Source organism: Nicotiana tabacum, chromosome 20 (assembly GCF_000715075.1).
Source record: "Nicotiana tabacum cultivar K326 chromosome 20, ASM71507v2, whole genome shotgun sequence".
Taxonomy (NCBI): domain Eukaryota; kingdom Viridiplantae; phylum Streptophyta; class Magnoliopsida; order Solanales; family Solanaceae; genus Nicotiana; species Nicotiana tabacum.
In genome coordinates, this window is record NC_134099.1 from 34,239,011 (window position 1) to 34,262,535 (window position 23,525).

General features: G+C 35.5%; 2 protein-coding genes across 3 annotated transcripts; both read right to left on the reverse strand.

Annotated features, from left to right (window-relative positions):
- Positions 1 to 6,013: 6,013 nt before the first annotated feature.
- On the reverse strand, positions 6,014 to 6,712 carry LOC107784650 (3'-5' exonuclease-like). Its single transcript, XM_016605806.2, has one exon. The coding sequence runs from the start codon at positions 6,710 to 6,712 to the stop codon at positions 6,014 to 6,016; it is 699 nt and encodes a 232-aa protein (XP_016461292.1).
- Positions 6,713 to 12,230: 5,518 nt separating this feature from the next.
- Positions 12,231 to 23,304, reverse strand: LOC107784652 (actin-related protein 2/3 complex subunit 1A). 2 transcript variants are annotated; one of them, XM_016605807.2, is made up of 16 exons: positions 23,132 to 23,304; positions 22,949 to 23,030; positions 20,284 to 20,369; positions 19,711 to 19,787; positions 17,732 to 17,826; positions 16,822 to 16,891; positions 16,142 to 16,211; positions 15,221 to 15,294; positions 15,091 to 15,133; positions 13,973 to 14,054; positions 13,666 to 13,754; positions 13,498 to 13,583; positions 13,007 to 13,070; positions 12,720 to 12,814; positions 12,547 to 12,605; positions 12,231 to 12,458 (listed from the first exon to the last, which is right to left on the reverse strand). In XM_016605807.2, the coding sequence occupies exons 2-16, from the start codon at positions 23,016 to 23,018 to the stop codon at positions 12,394 to 12,396; spliced, it is 1,125 nt and encodes a 374-aa protein (XP_016461293.1). In that variant the 5' UTR covers positions 23,019 to 23,030; positions 23,132 to 23,304; the 3' UTR covers positions 12,231 to 12,393. The 2 variants fall into 2 exon arrangements, with proteins under 2 accessions (XP_016461293.1, XP_075096647.1); XM_075240546.1 differs by having other exon boundaries at positions 13,973 to 14,042; positions 23,132 to 23,303.
- Between the last annotated feature and the right edge of the window lie 221 nt (positions 23,305 to 23,525).

The following is a 23,525-nucleotide window of genomic DNA, read 5'->3' on the forward strand; positions in this document are numbered from 1 at the left end:
ACATTGGTTGGGAGTTAAGTTTGGGGGGGATTTTTCCCCTATAAAAGAAGGCCTAATGTTTAGGATTGAAAGACACCTCTCATTTGCCTTCTCATCTGTTTAAGGCATTTGTATCTTCTCTCTTTAGTATTATTTCACTTGTATTTTTGGAGTGAAATAAAATATTGGTTGTGTCCGAGGAGTAGGCAAAATTAGCCGAACCTCGTAAATTCTGGTGTTCCCTTTATTGTTGCTTTATTGTCTTATTTATTATTTGGTGGCTGTCATAATTTTTGGTATTGTAGTTGTGACTTATTCACACTATATACATTTGGCTTCCGCAACAATTGATATCAGAGCCAAGGTACTGTCTAAGTATGCTCTGTGGTTGCAGCATAGTCTGATCTTCCACATCAGAAAAGATTTATCTTGGTAACTGAGTCAAGGTTCTGTCTGAGTATGCTCTGTGGTTGCAGCTTAGTCTGATCTTCCACACCAGAAAGGAAATAATCTTGATTTGTGTCGTCAGCTATTAAATAATATTTGTGTCAAAGATGGGAGACAATAAACAATAAGAATCTACATCAAGTGTCAACAATACGTCATCATTGGCATCTTCGCTTATGACAAGAATTGTGTCAAATGCGAAATTTGCGGTCGAAATATTTGACGGGTCCGGACATTTTGGGATGTGGCAAGGCGAGGTTCTAGATGTCCTTTTTCAACAAGGGCTAGATCTGGCCATTGAAGAAAAGAAACCAGATGTTATTGGAGAAGAAGATTGGAGAATTATCAACCGTGTTGCTTGCGGTACCATTCGATCCTACCTTGCTAGAGAGCAGAAATATCCATACACAAAGGAAACTTCTGCAAGTAAATTATGGAAAGCACTGGAGGATAAATTTTTGAAGAAAAACAGTCAAAATAAATTGTACATGAAGAAGAGACTGTTTCACTTCACCTATGTTCCTGGTACCACGATGAATGAACATATCACCAGTTTCAATAAGTTGGTTACAGATTTGCAAAATATGGATACAACTTATGATGATGGTGACTTGGCCTTGATGTTGTTGGCGTCACTTCCTGATGAGTACGAGCACCTTGAAACTACTCTACTCCATGGAAATGACGAAGTTTCTCTCAGAGAAGTTTGTTCGGCTTTGTACAGCTATGAACAAAGAAAGCGAGAAAAACAGAAGGGCGGAGAAGGAGAAGCACTATTTGTGAGGGGTCGTCCTCAAAATCAAACGAGGACAAAGAAGGGAAGATCCAAGTCAAGATCCAGACCCAGCAAAGATGAATGTGCCTTTTGTCGAGAAAAAGGGCACTGGAAGAAAGACTGTCCGAAGTTGAAGAATAAGGCCAAACATAACAATGGAAAGGCCATTATGGATTCAAATGTAGCTGATTGTGATGATTCAAACTTCTCATTAGTTACAATAGAGTCATCAACATCATCAGACATATGGTTGATGGACTCGGCTTGTAGCTATCATATGTGTCCCAACAGGGACTGGTTCGTGGAATTTCAAGAAGGAGAATATGGAGTCGTCCACACAGCGGATAACAGCCCTCTTACCTCATATGGCATTGGTTCAATACGATTAAGGAACCATGATGGAATGATCAGAACATTGATAGATGTTCGATATGTACCGGATTTGAAGAAGAATCTCATCTCTATGGGAGCCCTAGAATCAAAAGGGTTCAAAATCATTGCAGAAAATGGAGTGATGAGAGTATGCTCCGGTGCACTAGTGGTAATGAAGGCTAATCGGAAGAATAATAATATGTACCGCTATCGTGGCAGTACAGTTTATTGGGACAGCAACAGTGACATCCAGTGACGACAAAGAGGCAGAAGCAACCAAGCTATGGCACATGCGCTTGGGACATGCTGGAGGAAAATCCTTGAAAACTCTATCAGATCAAGGATTGTTAAAAGGAGTAAAGGCTTGCAACTTGGAGTTTTGTGAGCATTGTGTCAAAGGGAAACAGACAAGGGTTAAATTTGGTACAGCGATCTATAATACTAAAGGCATTTTGGATTATGTACACTCTGATGTTTGGGGTCCTTCCAAAACACCTTCATTGGGTGGGAAGCACTATTTTGTAACCTTTGTTGATGATTTTTCTCGAAAAGTGTGGGTGTATACAATGAAAAACAAAGATGAAGTGCTGGGAATTTTTCTCAAATGGAAGACGATGGTGGAGAATCAAACAGGCAGGAGGATCAAGTGTATTCGCACAGACAATGGAGGTGAATACAAAAATGATCATTTCAATAAGGTCTGTGAAAATGATGGCATCGTCCGACACTTCACTGTTAGACATACACCACAACAGAATGGAGTGGCAGAACGTATGAACCGGACCTTGCTGGAGAAGGTACGGTGTATGTTGTCCAATGCTGGCTTGGGCAAAGAATTTTGGGCTGAGGCAATTACATATGCATGCCACCTCATTAATCGTCTACCATCTGCTGCTATTGATGGCAAAACACCATTTGAAAAATGGTACGGAAAACCTGCTGTAGATTATAACTCTTTGCACGTGTTTGGCTCAACTGCATATTATCATGTGACGGAGTCAAAATTGGATCCAAGGGCAAAGAAGGCTATTTTTATGGGAATTACTTCTGGAGTCAAAGGATATCGCTTATGGTGTCCTATGACAAAGAAAGTAATATTCAGCAGAGATGTTACCTTTGATGAATTTGCTATGGTAAATAAGGTAACAGAAGATACCAAACAAAATGAAGGTGCTTCTAAGCAGGTGGAGTTTGAGGGAAAATTTATTTTTCCTACACAAGAAGCAGAGGAGGAAACAAATGAAGATTACCCTCTGGAAGGAGAGCCAGTAGAGGAGATTCCAACTCAGGAATCTCAACAACAACTTGAATCAATAGCAACCAGCAGGCCAAAAAGAACAATAACGAAACATGTTCGTCTCATAGAGACGGTTGCTTGTGCAACCTCAATTGTAGCTGATGATGTTCCTACTACTTATAAAGACGTTGTTCAAAGTTCAGAAGAAGATAAGTGGAGGATTGCCATGAATGATGAGATACAGTCCCTTCATCAGAATCATACATGGAGATTGGCCAATCTCCCGAAGGGAAAGAAAGCAATTGGGTGCAAATGGGTATTTGCAAAGAAGGAAGGATTTCCTAACCAAGTAGATGTTCGCTACAAAGCAAGATTGGTGGCCAAAGGATATGCTCAAAAGGAGGGAATTGATTACAATGAAGTGTTTTCTTCAGTTGTAAAACATTCCTCCATTAGAATTATGTTGGCTTTGGTAGCACAATTGGATTTGGAACTAGTTCAGATGGATGTAAAAACTGTGTTTTTACATGGAAACTTGGAGGAGGAAATCTACATGACTCAGCCAGAAGGATTCAAAGTTGCTGGAAAAGAAAATATGGTGTGCAAACTTGAAAAATCGTTGTACGGATTGAAACAATCTTCTAGACAATGGTACAAGCGATTTGACGAGTTTATGTTGCGGCAAGGGTACAAGAGAAGCAAATACGATCATTGTGTGTATTTGCACAAGCTTAAAGATGGTTCCTTTGTATATCTTCTTCTATATGTTGATGATATGTTGATAGCTTCCAAGAATTCGGAAGAAATTGATAAGTTGAAGATTCAACTGAAGAAGGAGTTCGAGATGAAGGATTTGGGTGAGGCAAAGAAAATTCTTGGCATGGAGATAATTAGAGATAGACGTTCAAAGAAACTCTGTTTATCTCAAAAGGAATATTTGAAGAGAGTACTTCAACGTTTTGGCATAGATGACAAGACTAAGCCAGTTAGTACTCCACTTGCTTCCCATTTTAAGCTAAGTACTACTATGTCGCCAATGGATGAAGCTGAACGAGAGTATATGTCAAAGGTACCATACGCAAATGATGTTGGTAGCTTGATGTATGCAATGGTTTGCACAAGGCCTGACATTTCACAAGCTGTTGGAGTTATTAGCAGATATATGCACAATCCAGGGAAGGAGCATTGGCAAGCTGTGAAGTGGATTCTACGGTATATTCATAATACTGTAGATGTCGGGTTAGTTTTTGAGCAGGAAGACAATCAGTTTGTAGTTGGATATTGTGACTCAGATTTTGCGGGTGATATGGACAAATGAAGATCAACTACTGGTTATGTGTTTACTTTTGCAAAGGCACCAGTTAGTTGGAAGTCTACTTTGCAGTCAACAGTTGCTTTGTCTACAACAGAGGCAGAGTACATGGCTATTACAGATGCTGTGAAAGAGGCAATTTGGCTTCAAGGATTGCTAAAGGAGCTTGGTGTTGAACAAAAAGGTATCACAATTTTTTGTGATAGTCAAAGTGCTATTCAATTAGCGAAGAACCAAGTTTATCATGCAAGGACGAAGCACATTGATGTTCGGTATCATTTCGTACGAGAAATCATAGAAGAAGGTGGAGTCACGGTGAAGAAAATTCATACTACAGAGAATCCTGCTGATATGCTGACAAAGGTGGTGACTGCGGTCAAGTTTCAACATTGTTTGGATTTGATCAACATTGTTGAACACTGAAGATTGAAGATGAAGACACAACCAAAATTTGTTATTGAGAGAGAATTGAAAATGTGGAATTTTGTCAAGGTGGAGATTTGTTGAAGTTTGGCAAAATGCCAAAGTCCCACATTGGTTGGGAGTTAAGTTTGGGGGGATTTTTCCCCTATAAAAGAAGGCCTAATGTTTAGGATTGAAAGACACCTCTCATTTGCCTTCTCATCTGTTTAAGGCATTTGTATCTTCTCTCTTTAGTATTATTTCACTTGTATTTTTGGAGTGAAATAAAATATTGGTTGTGTCCGAGGAGTAGGCAAAATTAGCCGAACCTCGTAAATTCTGGTGTTCCCTTTATTGTTGCTTTATTGTCTTATTTATTATTTGGTGGCTGTCATAATTTTTGGTATAGTAGTTGTGACTTATTCACACTATATACATTTGGCTTCCGCAACAATTCTAAACTATAGGAAAAAACCCTTTGGGACTAATCTTGGCTCCCACAATATAACTTATGGATGAAGAATTTTACCAGTTTGCTGTTGTATTTGATGCGCAATATGTTTGATAGAGAAGCAGACGTTGTTGTTGGGACACCTGGTCGCATTATTGAACTCCTTGCGAACTGCATCATGGAGTGGAAGCTTTCCTGATGTTTACTCTCCTAATAAATCTGAAGTAAAACCACCGGGCAGTGGATTGAGTATACCTCCGTCATCATTCATGCCTAGTGATACTAATTCGATGCACTCAATGAATGGCGACAGTTTTGGCGGTGCAGGCCTGTGATGCACTAAGATGTACATACTAAGTTTTGCTCGTCTTCGTGGTATCAGATACTTGTTATAACACAAGGAAGGTGGCCTGAGATAACATTGTACAGTTGATTTGTTCATTTATTGAGGAAAGGAACTCTCATTTGATAAATATTTAATTAAAGGAACTGTAGTAAGTCAAGAAAATATATTACCTTTGTTTCTGATATTCAATGTATAAACGAATTGCTACACTGCGTCACAATAAGTGACCAATTTGTTTTTTCATTTTGGTTCAAAATAAGTGTTCAGTTATGTAATCAAGAAAGAATTCAATTTGTTTTTACAAAATAACCCCTATGTACATATCTCTAAAAAGTTTTCTTACTTCTCACATTAAATGTTTAATAGGGGTAGTTTAGTCATAGTAGATATTTTTGTATAGAATTTAGTATTTTCTTAATGGGGGTGCTAAAAGCAAATTGATCACTTCTTGTGAATCGGAGAGAGTAGCTTTCTAGTTGTCATATTAGTTTCCTTTAACTTATGTGATGCCTTGAGAGTGTGGGTTAATGCTCTAAGACTGATTCGAAAGATTTTTGTGAGGGAAAAAGAAAAAATCACAAAGCTATTTTGAACTCAAAATTTATGTTACTATCTGTAATATCAAAATCAATACATATTACATGTATAAACTACTTGTACAAAGTTTACTATTGTATACTTTTTCTAATGTGTTATTTCTGATTCAAAAACAGAGCAAGATTTTGAAACATCCCCTGTGTTTCTTGTAGCAACTGCCATGGCTGATAATGGCAATTCAATTCCTTCTCTCTGTCTCCCATTTCATTAAACAATTTTTTTCCAATCTCAAACGAGACAAAAGCATCAATAGCACCATATTCAACTTGTTCATAGCACAAATCCTCTGCATCCCACTTACTCAAAGTAACATCCTTTGGCTTTTCCATTACTTTCCCAACTACTGCTTTTGCCATTCTCTTCAAACCCATCTTTCCATACACATATTCTCCATAATACAACAATGCAAGTTGGTTCAAATCCACAGTATTCGCCACGAAAAGCCCGTGATCATACATCAACTTCTCAGCATCTCCTTCAACCCCGACACCAACGAATGTAAAATTAGGGTTACTCAGAAATTGTGCGAGGTATCCGGGCATGAAATCTTTGTGTAGGAGTTGAAAAAGAAGGCAACGTCGGCCTACACAAAGTTGGAGGAGAGCAACTGATTGTTTGTCTTTTGGATTGAAATATGGGAGCCACTCGATATCAAGACCAATAAGGAGCTTGTGTAGTCTTCGCCTATGAATATGAATAGTCTGCAAAATCCAGTCATTAACCGCGACTGCATTCTTGGTTACAGTAACCTCTATTTGGTCATTGTAGAAAGAGACTCCGTACACTTCAGCCATTGAAAAACAACAATAAAACAGAGAACTTTTGTTACTATGGAGTATAACTTGTCGAATGGAATGGAATGAATAAGGGGATGTGTGTATACATATAAGAGAGTGAGTTTTCCTAATTAACGTCGGAGTAGAAATCGGAATAGGAAAGGGAAAGGAAAATAACGTTTTGGAAGTTTCCAAAAAATAAAATTCCTAATTCTTGATGAATTTGGTTTGCGACAAGAATTAAATAATTAGTTTCCTAATTATTTCATTAAACTTAAAACCCCGATTTTTGAATAGATGTCAAATCGAGGGGAATCTTTGGCGCAAACTAGAATTTTGCCCTATTCCATGAGTAGTATTAAATATTGGGTTTAAGGGTGTGTTTGGAAAATGTTTTTCAATTTTTTCATGTTTGGTAGGCTTAAATATTTTGGAAAATATTTTTTTTATGAACTCATTTTTCCTTATCAAGAGAAGGGAAAACATTTTCCAAAACTTTTTCTCAACCTTCCCCACCCTCACCAACTCACACCACCCTCTCTCTCCAAAAAAGGCTTTTTATTTCAATTTCAGTTTTTCCGTTACCACCCACTCTACTACCCCTCTATCCCACCCTACTATCTCCCTACCCCACTTTTTGAACCATCGAGTCTTTGAACGCAAGTTGCGCCCGAAGCCATTAGGCCGAGGGCACGTCTGCCTGGGCGTCACGCATCGCGTCGCCCCCGCACACCGCGCCCATTCTCATAGTCGCGGTGGTGTCGTGGGACGGATATTGGCCTCCCGTGTACCTCGAGCGTGCGGTTGGCCTAAATGCGAGTCCACGGCGACGGACATCACGACAAGTGGTGGTTGAAACTCAACTCCCCCCCCCGGGAAAAAAATATTTTTTAAATATATTTTTCAGTTTTAATTTTTTATTTATCGGTTTACAGATTCAAAATTTTACAAGTTCCAAAGTTATGAGTTTGGAGGTTTATGTGTTTGGAATTTTACGGGTTTAGAAATTATAAAGTTTATAGGTTCGAAATGCCGCGGTTTTGAAAGTTTAACGGTTCGAAAGTTTATAAAATTTGTGGGTTCGGAAGGTTGTTGGTTTGCAAGTTTATGGCTTCATGTTTATTATATCTAAATTATTTATGTATACTCTTGAAAAGTTATTTTCCTTAATTTGCTTACCAAACATCAGAAAATGAATAAGATTACTACTTATTTTCCAAGAAAATATTTTCGTGGAAAAATATTTTCCGTTATACCAAACATACCCTAAGTTTATACACCTTTTTCATTATCATGCTACTTTAGAACTAACTATATGTTAGCTATTAGGTGTTGAGCTGTAGTATGAAAATGATTAAAGTTACTTGTACTGTCAACATAAAATTTTAATTTTTACCTTATGTAGTTTAATCTATTATAACAAGTTAGTTACTCTCTCCATTTCAAGTTAGATGATGTATTTTTCTTTTTAATTTGTTCCAAAATAAATGACACATTCTTAAATTTGAAAATAATTCAACTTTAAACTCTTTATTTTACCCATTTTATCTTTAATGAGAAGCTTTTATAATCACACAAATGTTATGGCCCCACAAAACTTTTATCACTTAAGCTTTAAGACCAAAAGTTTCAAAAGTCTTCTTTTATTTCTTAAACTCTGTGCCAAAGTCAAATTACCTCATCTAATTTGAAACGGATGAAATACTATTTTTCTTAAATTAACAATTAGGTTTTATGTGATGACACCATTAATGATTATAGTGGGATGAATAAGACCTTAAGCCGAGGTCTCGAATTCGAGCCGAGGAGTTGAAAAAAATCTTGGTAAAGAACCTTTCTCCCTATAATGGTCCCTATCCATGTGGGAAATATTGAAAAAAAAAAATCATGCAATGATAGTGGATAGGTGGTTGTACTATCATGTAAGGTTTAATAGGCAACTCTTCCTAACAAGCTTAATATGGAAAGTTAAAAGTAAGTACTACTAACAGAGTTCTCCCTTCGGTTCACTTTAAGTGATTTTTTGGTTGTTTTTGCATATATTAAGGAATTCACCTTTTAGTATTAATAATAATGTAATTGACCATATTAATCTTAGTTTGTTCATTGGAAATACAACAAATACTCCTAGGTTCTTTACTCTTTAGAAGAAGAAAAAAAGTTAATTCTTTCTTGATATTTGAAAAAATCAAATATTGTAAACCACAAAAAGGCCAAAAAAAATCAACTAAAGTGCACGGGGAGTAACATATTATAGCCTATTGTAATATTGATCATATTATTTGTGTTAGGAATTAAATTGGGCGACTTATTAAAACCATTATTAGTGGTTGATGGTTGATATTACCCGGTTCCCTAAGTGACATTTCAGTGACCAAGGAGGTGATTAATTATTAAAGTGTCATGAGTTAAATCCAGTGTTATTCAATTCAGCCATGCATATATAATCATAGGACGATTCCTTATCAGTGTCCCCTAGAATACTACTCAATCCTTCCCTTTGATCTTACCTCTTCTTTCTTAATATTGTTGGTTCAAAAATGGCACGTAAGGCTTCAAGAATCATATCTCAGAACAAGCAACCCATTGGTAAGAGGCTGAAATCGGAGTCTGAACTTGTAGCGCAGTTACAAGAGGCTGTCAAGCCGCTCCAACTTCTCAACATGATCGACACGACAGAATTCACACCCATTGCTTTGAACACCTTGGGACTGACAGTTAAAGGCTACATTAGTCGGACGTGGGTGTTGTTGAGCATTTCTTCAGACCCCATAGTGCTGAAGGAGATTGCTCTGGCTGCTGCCCGAGCCGGTGTATATGATCTCTCTGTGCCTGCAGATCGTGCCGGATGGAAGTTAAGCCCAGTCGGTTCGTTTGAACTCAACACTTTTGTACTTTAATTTGATAATATAATATATATTTCAATTTTTTCAGGTTGCTAATTCTATTTTTAAGGACAGTTATTATTTGTAGACATCTTATATATATCCTATTTCTAGTTCTAGAGTTATGTGAAATTATGCAAAACAACTTAAAATCTTGGATTCGGTTATGCAGATGTTCTTCAGATTTCTGACTGGATGAAATCACCTGATGGAAGTAACTACATGCGGCTAATCTACAAGAGGCGGAAGCTAGAGAAGAAGGTGCGATCAGAGATGTATAACAAGGAAGCTGCACTACTTCAGGTCAGTGCCAACTTGACTCCATGCAAGTAAATAATTTGAAGTACACTTTTTTTTTAATTCTTTGTCACATATTTTGTTACAACTTTCACGTCTATTTGAATCTTATCAAATTTATTTAAAGCTTCTTATTAAGGTTTGACTTTAGGCAGCCTATTCTATTGAGCCACACCTGGGTCAGCTCCTCTCGATACAACTCCAAGAATATAGAGCTGAGGTGAAGAAGATAAGGAGTGACTACGACAAGAAGATACAGCGCTTACACCGTGAGATTCAAAGGATAGAATCTCTCAAGGCCCGTGAATTTTTGAAAGAAAATTGAACCTTTATTAAGATCTATATATGTCAAATATCTTTTGTATAATGTCTTTGCCTATTGTATTTTTATTTAAGTTTATTGTTCCAACTTCTGTTATTGTCCCTTTGAACTTGGAAGCATCTTTTACTTGACTATGGTTTTTCGAGATTTATTATAATCGTTATATATAGTCAGTCCAGATGACCTGGATCAATAAATTCAGATTGGGGATGTTGCTATTATTAAAACTAGTACTCCTTCCACCCCTCATTAATTAATTACTGCTCATTTCGGTCCACAATAAATTACCAATTTGCTTTTTTATTTTGGTCCAAAATAAGTGTTCATTTATATAATCAAGAAAGAATTCAATTTGTTTTTACAAAATTACCCTTATGTACATATTCTTAAAAAGTTTTCTTACTCCTCACATTAAATATTTAATTAAGTGTAGTTTCATCATACTAGGTATTTTTGTATAAAATTTAGTATTTTCTTAATGGGCGTGCCAAAAGCAAATTGGTCACTTATTGTGGATCGGAGGGAGTAACTAATACTCGTATGATGAACACAGTTATTAAGGTAAGTTTTGAGTTTAATTTGAATTGGTAGTCAAATAGTTGAAATGAAGTTTAGGGATAGGAGTGAAGACAATTAATTATTTTTTCGGTCATTGATAGTTTTAAACTGAGAATGTGAATGGTCATCCTTTTCTAGTGATCTAAATCGATCTGAAGTAGTTATTAGTAAAAGGGAATTAATTAAGAGTGCTAAACCCAAAGAGCTAGTTAAACCCAGTCATTCTTCAATAAATAGGCTCGTTTTTTGGGTTCTTGAAAGGACTTTTTCGGTCAACTTTCCAAATCTCCGTATCCAAAAAAGTTTTACTTCCTCAGTTCACTGGCACATTTTAACTTTTTACGCCCCTTAAGAAATAATAAATGAAGTGCATAATTTACCATGATACACATTAATTGATGCATATTTTATTGGATTTGAGAAAATGATTTGAAATGAGTAATAAATACGGTGGGTATAACAGGAATTTTTTTTTTTGTTTTCTCTTGATATGCGTAAAGTGTCAAGTAAAAATGAAAATCTATTTTTAGTATATATGCCAAGTAAAAATGTACGGAGGGAGTACATATTTATCTATAATCGTTATTCGACAAAAAGCCTAACTCCAACTTCAAAAGTAAGATATGATTAATGTGTGCTTCTGTTCTGCCCTTCATTGTTTCTTCACCTTATTGTGTAGCTATCGATGTCACCTTAATAGAAGCTAAAGGTAATGTAGTTCTCGGTTTTATTCTTTTGATTTTTCCCTTTGAATAACAAATCTGTATAGTCCTCTATTTTCATAATGTAGTGGCAGAGGACCTTCTTGCTGCAACGAACGCAAAATGTTGTCAAACTTTACTTCCTGATACATTTACCAACCTTCCTTAGAATGTAATTGAAAAAATTGTTGTGTGTATGCCTTCTAAAGATGTTGTGTGCACAATCATCTCATCGAAAAATGAAAGTATAACTGGTGTAGACTTCTAGAGTAACGCTTAATAGAGTTGTTTGGACAACTAAAAATAAGTTAAAAGAAACACGTGGACACACTGGAAATTACAGAAAGTATATAGTATATGTATGTATGTATGTTTGTGTGTGTTTGTATACATGATTTTGTTCAAGAAAGTGTTGGGAATATTATTTCAAATAGGTGCTATTACAGCATCCATTACTCGTTTGTGACTATGAATGCAGACTTAGTTTATATATAAGGAAATTTTCTCGTTAGAGTCGAAAATAACCTATGCCATTGAGTTTGACATGTATACACATCTACAATTTTACATATCAATATGTATTAACCTGTTATAACATATAACTTGTCACACTTTTCGAGCTCTAATCCCACTTTTTATGGAGTTAATTTAATTACTTGATTAATTCTAGTAATGTATAGAAATGAAACTCGAGATATGCACTTTTGGTTTCGCTAAGAGGGGTACAATTCTTGCTTTAGCCCATCACAGCTTCAGAAAATCAAGCAAAGCTGTTGCTGAAGCGAAAAATCTTTTCTTTTCCTTGAAGATACAAACATAGATGTCGTGTTGTTCCAATTATTATACAGCTGTTTCAACTATACCTTTTAAGAACCATAGTAAACAAAAACGTTTTTACATCATACAGATTGGAGATATATGCTAGTTCAAAAATGTTCATAGATATTCCAATAAATCTTCTTGCTTCTGCAAATCCCATATCACTACCTTTCCATCAAGTCCTGAAAAGTTATCGAGGATTGACATGAATCTCCGAATAACAGAAAAGTGATTGCTTTAGAATGAAGTTTTATGTTAATGCAAACTAACCTGAAGTGCTGAAACGGGTGACACTAGATTTTCTCTGTTTTGCAAGTGGTAATATGCAACTGGAATTCCCAAGATGAAAAAGAAAAAAAAGTGTTGATGTAAGATTTGATCCTGAACACTATTAAAGGCGGAAATGGAAGACATGAAAGAATGTGATCATGTTGAAATATTACTTGATACAGTTGTCATGAGCGCCTCTTGACTGCTCAACATTGTTGTTGGCTGAATACTTTGATTGACCATAGAATTTCCCAAAAGCTTCGGAAAACTGTGAAATAAATGGAGGCAATAGACAAATAAAGAGCGATGATAAAACTGGTCAACAAGGAAATCTCAGTACCAAATACACTAGGCCTAGGTTATGAGGTCACGGAATAGCTGTATAAGTGCACTGCTCTAGCCCGTCAATGAAGTTTGAAGGCAGATAATTTCAGGACTAGCTAGTTCTTGGGATAAGTACCTGTGATCCATATTTAGCACTTGACGACGCTGCTTTCCGCTCATCAAGGAATCTCAAGAAACTCCTGAAGCATAAAAAACAAATTTAGTTAATACCTCCTCAATAGTAAAAGTAGATTGAAAATTTCACAACAGTTCACCTCTAGAGGCACTAGACAACAGAGTTTACTTTTACTAATATTGGCATAGGTATTTCATGTAGATCCTTCAAAATAAAATAAAAACTTGCTGAAAGTTGGATAAACCCATGTTGGATATTTATCCATACCCGTGTTGGATACATATCCATACCTGAGTCCATCAAACATGAAGAAACGGATGTATTTTGAGGCTCATAGGAACAGTAACGAGTCACACCACTCTAAACAGTTATCAATAGAGGCACTAAAGCAAACCCCCCCACCCCCCGGGAAAAAAAAGAAAAAGGAAAACAAGAAATAATTGAGACAAGTAAAGGAAGCCAGCCTTGCAAGTTCCAGATATTCAACATACCAGAGTCCACTTTCATCTGCCACAAATACCATCGGGTTGCAATCAAATCCCACACCAACAACCATCCTTTCAGAAAGAAACGATACCTGCAAGAGAAGTCTTGATTAAACAACAAATATTAAGATCTGAAAAAGACAAAGCAAAAAATGAGACAGGATTCTGACCCACATCACGAAGAGGCAAATCGCGGATTGCTACACTTTGTGCTGCAGCAGAGGGACCAACTTCATCAACAAAGTATATCATTGAGTTATGACCTGAGAGATCATCCAATACCCAACATCTAAGCTGCATTAGTATATTACATGGAAAATTTTGGGAACTTAGTCTAAAACCAAGTAAAATAAAAATAGAACAGTTGAGCAAACAACACAGCAAGCGACTGCAACCAAAAATAATGAGATAGTTGAAGCAGCGTCAAATCTGATCCAAAAACAACGCATAAGCCAAAGAAGCAAAGAAAGGAATATCTGACCTACATATGATAAGGTATTGCCACTTGGGGACCATCTGACACCAAAAGCCCAGCAAAAGCAGAGATCAAGCTGGACAATTTGCTGCATTCATATGAATAAAGGATATCTTTCTATGAACATATAATGAAAATAGGACATAGGAATGTCATCTAGATTTTAAAAAAAACATTAGTGTTTTCTGATGTCTGTCAGCCAATTCCTTAGAACATTGTCTTGCAAGACAACACAATTTTCCAAAAGAAGAAGCGATTATCCTCTATTAGTACCACATGTCACTGCCAAGCTTTGAGATAGCCAGTTAATAGGTGCTGCCGATCAACCGAATTGAATGAAATGTCACTGTATTAAAAACAGTTAAAAGCACAGAAAATACATGTTCTTGCAAGGGCTAGAGTAATATCAACACAGAAAGGGAGAAAGCACATCAAGAATATGAAAACAATAAGACTAGGATAGCTAAACAATTTGAATTCAAAGCTGCACATTTTAAACCATTTTCAAGCAACTTGAATAATATTTATCCAACAATGAGGCATGGGAAACTATTTTAACAATTTTATCTCCGACATTCGACTTGCCAAAACATCAGAATTGTATCTGGCTGGGAAAATTTGCACACGGACAGAAGAGTAGAATCATACAGCTTTTAAGGCTGGGATAGTTTAAAATCATAAATAGTTTTAAAAAGAGTTTAGATTGTGGAAGCTAGCTGCTTTCTTTATGTAGCCAGAAATTGGATCCATTCCATGCCCATGTAAGTGTGAGTATGTCTTATTCTTCTGCTCCTGGCATATAAAATATCTGACATTTCAGATGTAAGCCTTTGATTTCCACAGGAAAGTAAGTGAAGGTAAACTTCATTTTGCTTTCAGTACAAATCAACTTCAGTTGGCAAGAGAAAGAACTCTTATTCAGTCAACCACAACAGTTATGCGCTCCAGGCTTTAAGATCATAATTTACTTTCCCAATGAATAATTAAGTAGTATATTTATGAAGTTCTCTTCTATCTGACGGAGGGTATTTAAAACAAACTCATTAAGGGTAAGATATGAGCAACATATTTTTTGAACATAAATATAGAATTGGATAAGCAGGGTAATAAGATATAATTCAGACCTCTCCAAATTTGGTATCTGCAGAATTCCCCATTGCAGAGTCCCTGATCCATTGAGTGAGTAATTATAAGAAACCGTGTATACTGAAGAAAATCTTACTGAATGGAGAGAACAAATTTTGATAAACGTACTTTGCATCGACACCTTTAATGAATGTTGAAAATACTCGACATTTACCATCAGTGGATGTTGTTGCTAGGAGAATCTGCAGGAATATTTTACCAAAAGTTCAGTGAACAGACTAACTAACCCTTATAATTAAATAAAGCCACTGAACTTATAGTAGCAAGTGTATCAAACATTTAGTTAAACCATTATCTTGACACAAAACATAAGATTTACCAAGATTTGGCAGTGGGCTGAAACAAGCAAAGTTAGCTTTGTTATAGGGATCAATATGAATGGACTGCATAAAGTATTAACAAAATGTAGGGGTGGGCATAAAATCCGAAAAACCGAATTCCGAACCGAACCAAATTAATTTGGTATTTCCTCCTCGCATTAACATCAAGAGAGATTGGTGATAAGATAATATCTCCTATGTCAGCAGTCAGCGGGCCCTTAAACTTTTCTTTCAAGATCACATTTTCATTTTTATTTAATAAGCAACATTACCTTCTTCCAGTTGACTCTACGCTATAACTAGTCCTGACCCAGTATTGCTTCCACTGATTTAAGGAAACAAAAGGGAAAAAACAAAGAGGAACCAGACCATCAACTCTGAGGCATTTCTTTAAGTTAAGCTTGAAATGCATCATTCCAGCATCTACGGCAGCTTTCAACTTCTAATACTACTAAAAGAGAAAGAGATATATGGGGATTTCCGTGAGGATTGCAAGGTTACTTAAGCTTGTGTAAATAAATTCATGGCAACTGGTCAGCAATTTTAGTGGAATACTCAAAGTGACAGAGCTGCAAGCTGAGAGAAAGAATAGTCCTCACATCCTTCGTTGAAAATATTTTGCAAATAAGAATGCAACTATTAAAATGAATGTCAGGGTATTCTTTTGCTGCTACATGATGCAATATAATATATAGAGAAACAGACGCACATTATTCGGATGCCAAGCAATACTTGTTACCGATGAATCATGCCTTTTCCTGATTAGCTTACTCACCCACCTGTGAAAAAATAAAGATAAATTAGACATGTTCCTGTAAAAAGTAATTGTTACTCCACAAGTAATGACTAGTATAAGTGTTAGCTTGTGTGTAAAGCAAGATTTCAGTATATCTTTCACCTCAGAGATTAGTCATAGAGGTTTTCTTTGTTCATCTTTAGCCATAAAGTTTGCCTTGTATACACCTATGGATTGACAGCATACCAAACTCACATATAACATTGTCCTATGCATGAACCACATAACATACACCATCAAACTAGGAGTGGGGCTTTTTTGTTCATCATACCTATGGATTGACAGAATACTAAATTCATAGATAACAATGTCCTATGCAGGAACCAGATAAACTACATCAACAAACTAAGAGTGAAATACCAGCCTAAAAAGGTAAGATTTCAGTAATGCTACGGTATGAACAACTTCAATAGAAATCCATTCTACAGTTTACTGAATGCGAATGATGAAACTCATGCATCTAACTAATGTGACCCCAATTCTAAGACATATGGTAGCATTTACACATACGAAACCATCTGTGCATGTCATTCTTTCTCCACCACATTTGCTAATTTAACTTGTTCAACTATCAGACGGAGAAGTAATATTACCAGTTATTTTCTTGCTCATAGTAGCATATACAAACAGTTTTAGCCCCACTTCCAACAGCAAACTTGTTTTCTGCAAGAAAAATTTAATAACCTAATTTAAAAAACTGAAGCAAGTTTATGGTTTCATGTCAGAAACATGCTAGTGCTAGAAGATTAAAAATGAGCCCAGTTGGACATCGTCTGTGACTCTCTAATAAAAGTTTTTAAACCATGTACACTTCGAACATAAAATAAGAAGAATATTGATGACTGAGTTTTGTAAAGTTGGAAATTCAGACATAGAATCAGTGACCCAGAAATGAGGGGGAGAAAAGAACATGTAAAAAGAGGTTAAGCCATATACGTGAAGCCATTTTGACATAGAACAGCTTGCAGAAGAGGGGTCTACGAACTTCTAACTGATGTCGTATGTGCGAAAGAGACACAGAAGACACAAAACCATCTTTTTATGTACGGATAACCGGCTTCTCAATTGTGGAATATGTTCCTAGGCATCTATGAGGTAATGTGAGTAATTACCAGGACAATGAAGGATGTATTGCTTGGCTGGAGGAGAAGAGGGTTGAACAAAAGCAAAAGGAGGATATCAGATACCATACCAGCATGTATTTGGTGGTTTTTGTGGAAAGAAAGAACTCTAAGATGCTTTTAAAGGGAAAAGGAAGTTATTCAAGAACACAAAAATAGAGTTGACTTCCAATAATGTTAACTAGTTGTTTTAAGCTAGAAAAGATGTTAGAATTTAATAATGTTTTGCAAGAGCAGTCTCTGATCATGGATTGTATATTCAGACTTTTGAAATCAGATGCACTGTCTTACTGCAAATTTTAATAGAATTTATTTACTTCATCAAAACAAAAAAAGAAGAGCATACAGAAAGACACTTTTGATTTAAGACGGAGTTGAATACCTTTTGGACTCCACTGCACACAAAGTGCTGCACGATTTAGCCTGAGAATGACCAGAGTAGGTACCCACCCTGACGCTTCTTGGTTCCAAACATATCTACAGAGAATATTATTCTCCTCAGCACATCAATTCATACTAGATAACCCACACTGTGCAATCATGGAACAAGCACACGCGAGCACACATTCTCTCTCTCTCACGCGCTCCCCTTTCATCCTCTTTGTTTTTCCCGCACTCCGTCCATATTACCTTAATCTTTTTCAAGTCAAACTTAACCATTGTACACACACTAAAGAGAATCAAGATTAAAGAAAATACGGAAAAGGGTCAAAATTACCCTCGAACTATCGAAAATAGCTCAATTATATCCTTAGTTTGTGTTTGGTACCAAATATGTCCTTGCCGTCTAAAAATTGGACCATTATTGCCCTAAAAACTAACGGTTGCCACACGAAGTCATGTGGACAATAAAATTCTATCCCCAGCAGACGGTCCTCCATCTTGACAAAAGCCCCCAAGGATAAATTTATTTCTCCATTTTCATTCATTGACTCATCAAAGTGTTGCTCCTTCCCAAATAATTAAAGCTACACCAATCTTATTATGAGAAATTTAGTTGGGCTATTCTTAAGATTCACAAATCTGTAAAAAAAAATCAATATGTTGTGCAAGAAATAAAATACCAACTTTTATCACTTAAAATCAGAAATCTTATCACCAAAAAAAGGAAAAAAAAGAGATCTAAACATCACAAAAATGGTGGAGAACAGCAAAAGCTGCATATTGCAGTACCCATGGCTAGCTATCCAAGCTCATAGCTCAATAAGGTCACAAATTAGTTGCAGAGATATATCCTTTTAAAAACAACTCTCATAAAAAACTCGAAAACCATTAGAAAGAGATCATCTTCTAAAATACTCTACCCACCCTTCCACTTCCAGCCTTCATCAACAAAAAAGAAAAGAAGACCAGCAAATAAGACCTAGACACAAAACCTCATAAAAACATACAATTTTTAAACACCGCCTAATCCTTCCCCTCCTCACTGGCCTAGCTAGCAGGCCACCTGAAGTGCTTCACTGCGCCTTCATGGGAAATGCAGCAACCCCTCGCAGAAAATGGGTTCTTGCGGGTGGAGAAGGGTTTTTTTTTTTTTGCCATGTTGTACTGGCATGTCAACATGATTATAATATTTAAATAAGTCTAAAAGCTCATGTGGCAGCCGTTAGTTTTTAGGGCAATAATGGTCCAATTTTTAGACGACAAGGACATATTTGGTACCAAAAACAAACTGAGGGTATATTATAGCTATTTTCGATAGTTCGAGGACAATTTTTGACCCTTTTCCGAAGAAAATATATTACAGAATAATCTGACTACAAATGTGTCATACCAAACAAAACCAACTCTGTAGCTTTGTTAACTATATCGTTTTGCACAGGAAATATATTAATGCTCTACTAGGAAAAGCAAAAGAAAGATATTATAGCCCCATTTGGTGAAGTGGCTTCTATAGAATCACCTTAAAAAAGAAAAGCCCTGGTTTTAACCTTCACAAATATTAATACGAACAATGGATTACTGCCACCAAACAAGTGAAGGATGTTACTGAATACGGGTAGTTTGAAGTACTTATCAGGCTTAAAGTTCCTTCTAATCAAAGAGCCTCACTGTGGTCAGATTTTGTTGTTGTTGTTGTTTTTTAAGAAGGTAACATGTATCAGTATATTAATGAATCTCCGTTTTGTGCTGGAAGCCAAAAATAAAGTTTACAAAAACCTTCAAGGCTCAATATTACAATCCTTGCTCTTCTTACAACACTGTGGTCAGATTTAACAAATTACAAAAAGAAAAAAGGAAAAAAACAAGGGAAAAGCTCCTTGCAGAACAAAAAAGCCACAATGTAAAATGAAAAACTTACAGCTACCACCTATTTAATGATATCAAACTCTAAAAACTCAAAGGTGGATAGTCACTTACGAATTACGATCATGAGAAACAGTAACTATTTTATTGGATCTTGAACTCCAATCTATACCAGACACAATTTGGTCATGCTGCAGCATCAAAAACCATAAGAATCAAATAAAGGAAAACGTTTAAGCAAAATGGAACGAGAATAAAACATAACACTGAGATATGATTGTGGAAGATGAATAATGGATAAACAAAAAAATAAGGGAGTGGACACAGATTACCAAATTATATAGAGTTTTTCTCTTCCTTAAATTTCAAGTTTTTAACCGTGGTCATTTAAAAAAAATTACCAAATAACATGAAAGAAAAGTTCTACAAAATTTTCAACAGCACAGCTACAGACCTTAGACAATAAAATTGAAGGAGAGCAACAGATTTTATTACTGTCGTAAAATAGCTCCCTTATCCAAATATTTAACCACTAATCCTTATGGGGGAAGGGGGTTGTGTACAGGGAAGAGCACCCAAGCTCTAACAAAATACAAGGTTATAGGCAGTAAAACACCAGACACCACCGATATTTTGACCTTTGAAAAAGTTAATAACATGAAGCAATGATATAAAGACTAAATTTACCTTTTGAAGAACATGGACCTTCTCCCACTTGTCCTCGGATAGTTTATATATATGTACTTCACTATTGTTAGGACAAAGCGCAATCACTACAAAAACAAGTTATACAGGTATTAGCAACTCTTCCTCCTTCCTAAGAATAAGAATACACGGAAAAAACCTCTACATTACCACACAAAGCATAATTTGTACACATTAAAGCACCACTCCCACATGCAGTTTCAGAATTTTAAAATATTGGGTACCTAAATCACTGCACTCAAACTACTCCTCCGTGGCAATACGTGCAAACTTAGCATAAATACATATTTCTCATTATAATTTCATTCTATATGTTATAAATATAGTTGGAATGGAAAGCAATGGGTGCAAACAACGATTGTCAATTGCCAAACCTTGCATTCCATGACCCAGTGGCGGAGCTAGAAATTTATACAAGGGGATTAATAAGATATTATAATGTTACAATTGGGATTTGAACCTTACACTAAAGTAATTTTTTAACCCTCTTTGCCACTAGATTGGAATCTTCCCTTATGTCAAGAGGATATACAAATAACCGAAAAAATCATTTTGTTCTCACCGTCAAAAAAAAAAAATTAACATTCTCAAAAAAATTCGTTTTTATTCTATTGATGCATTATATTTTTAAGACGAATGGGATTCAGTTGAACCCTTGGCTCTACATAGCTCCGCCTTCCATGACCATTGTGATGGAGCAAAATCACTAGAAAAAGGTAAAAATGAACTCATCCTACTCAAAAGTAAATAAAAGAAAAACCCTCAGGGGTTGGCCTGGTGGCAATTGACTTGAGCCTTGGGGTTTGCTACCTTTCAAGGTCTCAAGTTCGAAACTCACTGGGTGCAAACAATTTGTGAGGGCTATCGGACTGGGTAAAACCTGAATTAACCGTGGTGCACTTGCGGGAACTCCTTGCCGAGGGCCTGTGCACCCAAGGGATTAGTCGGGGCTCAAAGAGACTCGGACACCCGGTGCAAATCAAAAAAAAAAAAAGGAAAGAAGATGACATGATTGTGCTACCCGCTTGAACATAGGCAAAAAAACATGAATTTTTTGCTGTAAGAATCCGTGTTTCTAAAGGAATACAACTCTATAGATGAAACACCCCCAGAGCAATATGCCTCTGCATAAAAATTCAATTTTTGTTGCCATATGATAATTATTCATTCGAATAGCAATAATCCTAATCGAGTTTAAGTTCTATGCTCTGACAATGCAAAAATTCCTCATGCAATTGCTTAAAAAGTAATTGCAATAACTCTATTTAATAACATTTGATTGGTACAGGGGCGACCCGTCCATAAAGCAGATAAAGCAACTGCTTTGGGCTCCACATTTGTGGAAAACCCGTTTTTTTACACCTAATATATAAATTTAGAAAAAAGTTTGATTTCATTACTTAAGAAATATAGAGACGAAGGATTTGCAACTGTTTTGATTTCTGCCAAGGAAAATTGCATTTGAAATTAATATTGAACCCGAATTTCATAAGAAACGTGTAACATATAGGAAGAAACAATTTGAGGAGAATGTTAATAGTGAAATCTCAAAATCTCTCGAAGAATCCTTTAGAGTTAATTAATTTTTATACATACTCCCTCTTTTTCATAATAAATGACTTTTAAATCTTTGTTGTGCCCCTTAAGAAAAAGAAAATACTGACTCCTAGAACAAAAATGTATTTTGACTAAATTATCCTTAATTAAAACTTCTATGTTGTTAACTTGACACATTGAGATATGTAAATAAGGGCAAATTTTGGAAAAATAAAGTTAATTCCTTCTCAATTATATAAAAGGACACTTATTATTTACCAAAATAAAAGCCAAAAAAGTTACTTATTATGGACAGGAGATAGTAGTAGACAAGGTTATTTTTTCACTTTAAAATAGATTTGAACAATTAGAGGCATATGAAAATATTTTTGATTTTCTATTTAGCGGTAAAAACTGAGATCACTAGATGATGGAAATTTGAAAAAATATTGCCTTCATCTTGAATGATCCTTAAAGCATAATAATCAACCCGATATTGATAGTTTAGATTTATTTTTTAAATTAAAAATATTAAAGAAAATAGTACAATTAGAAGATAATAGTTTAATTGATATACTCAATCAAATAAAAAGATTTGATTATTTTCCAAATGCCTATATTACGTATAGAATAATGTTAATAACTCCTATTATCTTTGCTTCAGCGAAAAAAAGTATTTCAAAATTAAAATTGATAAGGCCTTACCTAAGATCAACAATGTCCCAAAGATGTTAAATGAATTAGCTATATTGTCAACTGAGAAAGACTTATTAGGAGAAATTGATTATAAAAAATTAATAATAACTTTGCATCAAAAAAAGTTAGAAAAATAGACTTCAAATAAAAATAAAATCTTTTTTATTAATAAAAAAGTTAGGCCTCTCGTAAAATTTGGCTTTCGGCCACGAAATTGGTCGGGCCGTCCCTGGATTGGTAACCTAGAATAAATTGTAGTAACAAGCTACAACAGGTAACAAGTTAATTTACTGGTGTAAAAAATTCATCATATAGTCAGTATATATAACTTAAATACTAATCTTGTTATAAAAAAATATTAAAATGATGGCTAAAATAGATGAGGAATTGATGGGAGAAAAGGAGAAGAGAGTACTGGAGAGGTCGGGACTCCAAGCATGGCAAGTAATGCACTGAGCAAACTTATGTATTGAAGTTGCTGCCATTGATTAATTTGCCTAAAAAAGAAGGAAAAAAATAATGGATCAACAAAAAATTGATTTTCAGTGAAAATGGAAGATCTGAGGGAAAAAAGGGTGAACTACAGAAGGATCTGTACCTGCAAAACTGAGATCTACAAATGCCAAACGCGATTGGTAAATTTGTAGTGTATTTTTGAAGAATCCAAAATGCTTCAATCAGACGGAAAAGAAGAAGAAAACAGTGGGATCGGTATTTACACTGAAGTTATAAAATCAGCTTCGTGTTGAAAAATAAAATAAAATAAAATCAGTTTCGTATTGAAAAATAAAATAAAATCAATTTCGCTAACTTTTGGGCTCGGATGGTGGCCAGGAGCCAAAGTGCAGAAATAGCCAAATTCAATTTTCAGGACCCATATTTAAGGCATGGCCGATATTTATCAATTATTGTAAATTTAGCCACTTTAGAATTAACTTCAGATATACGCGACTTGAGAAAAATCGCGTATGAAGTTATAAATTTTATCTGAA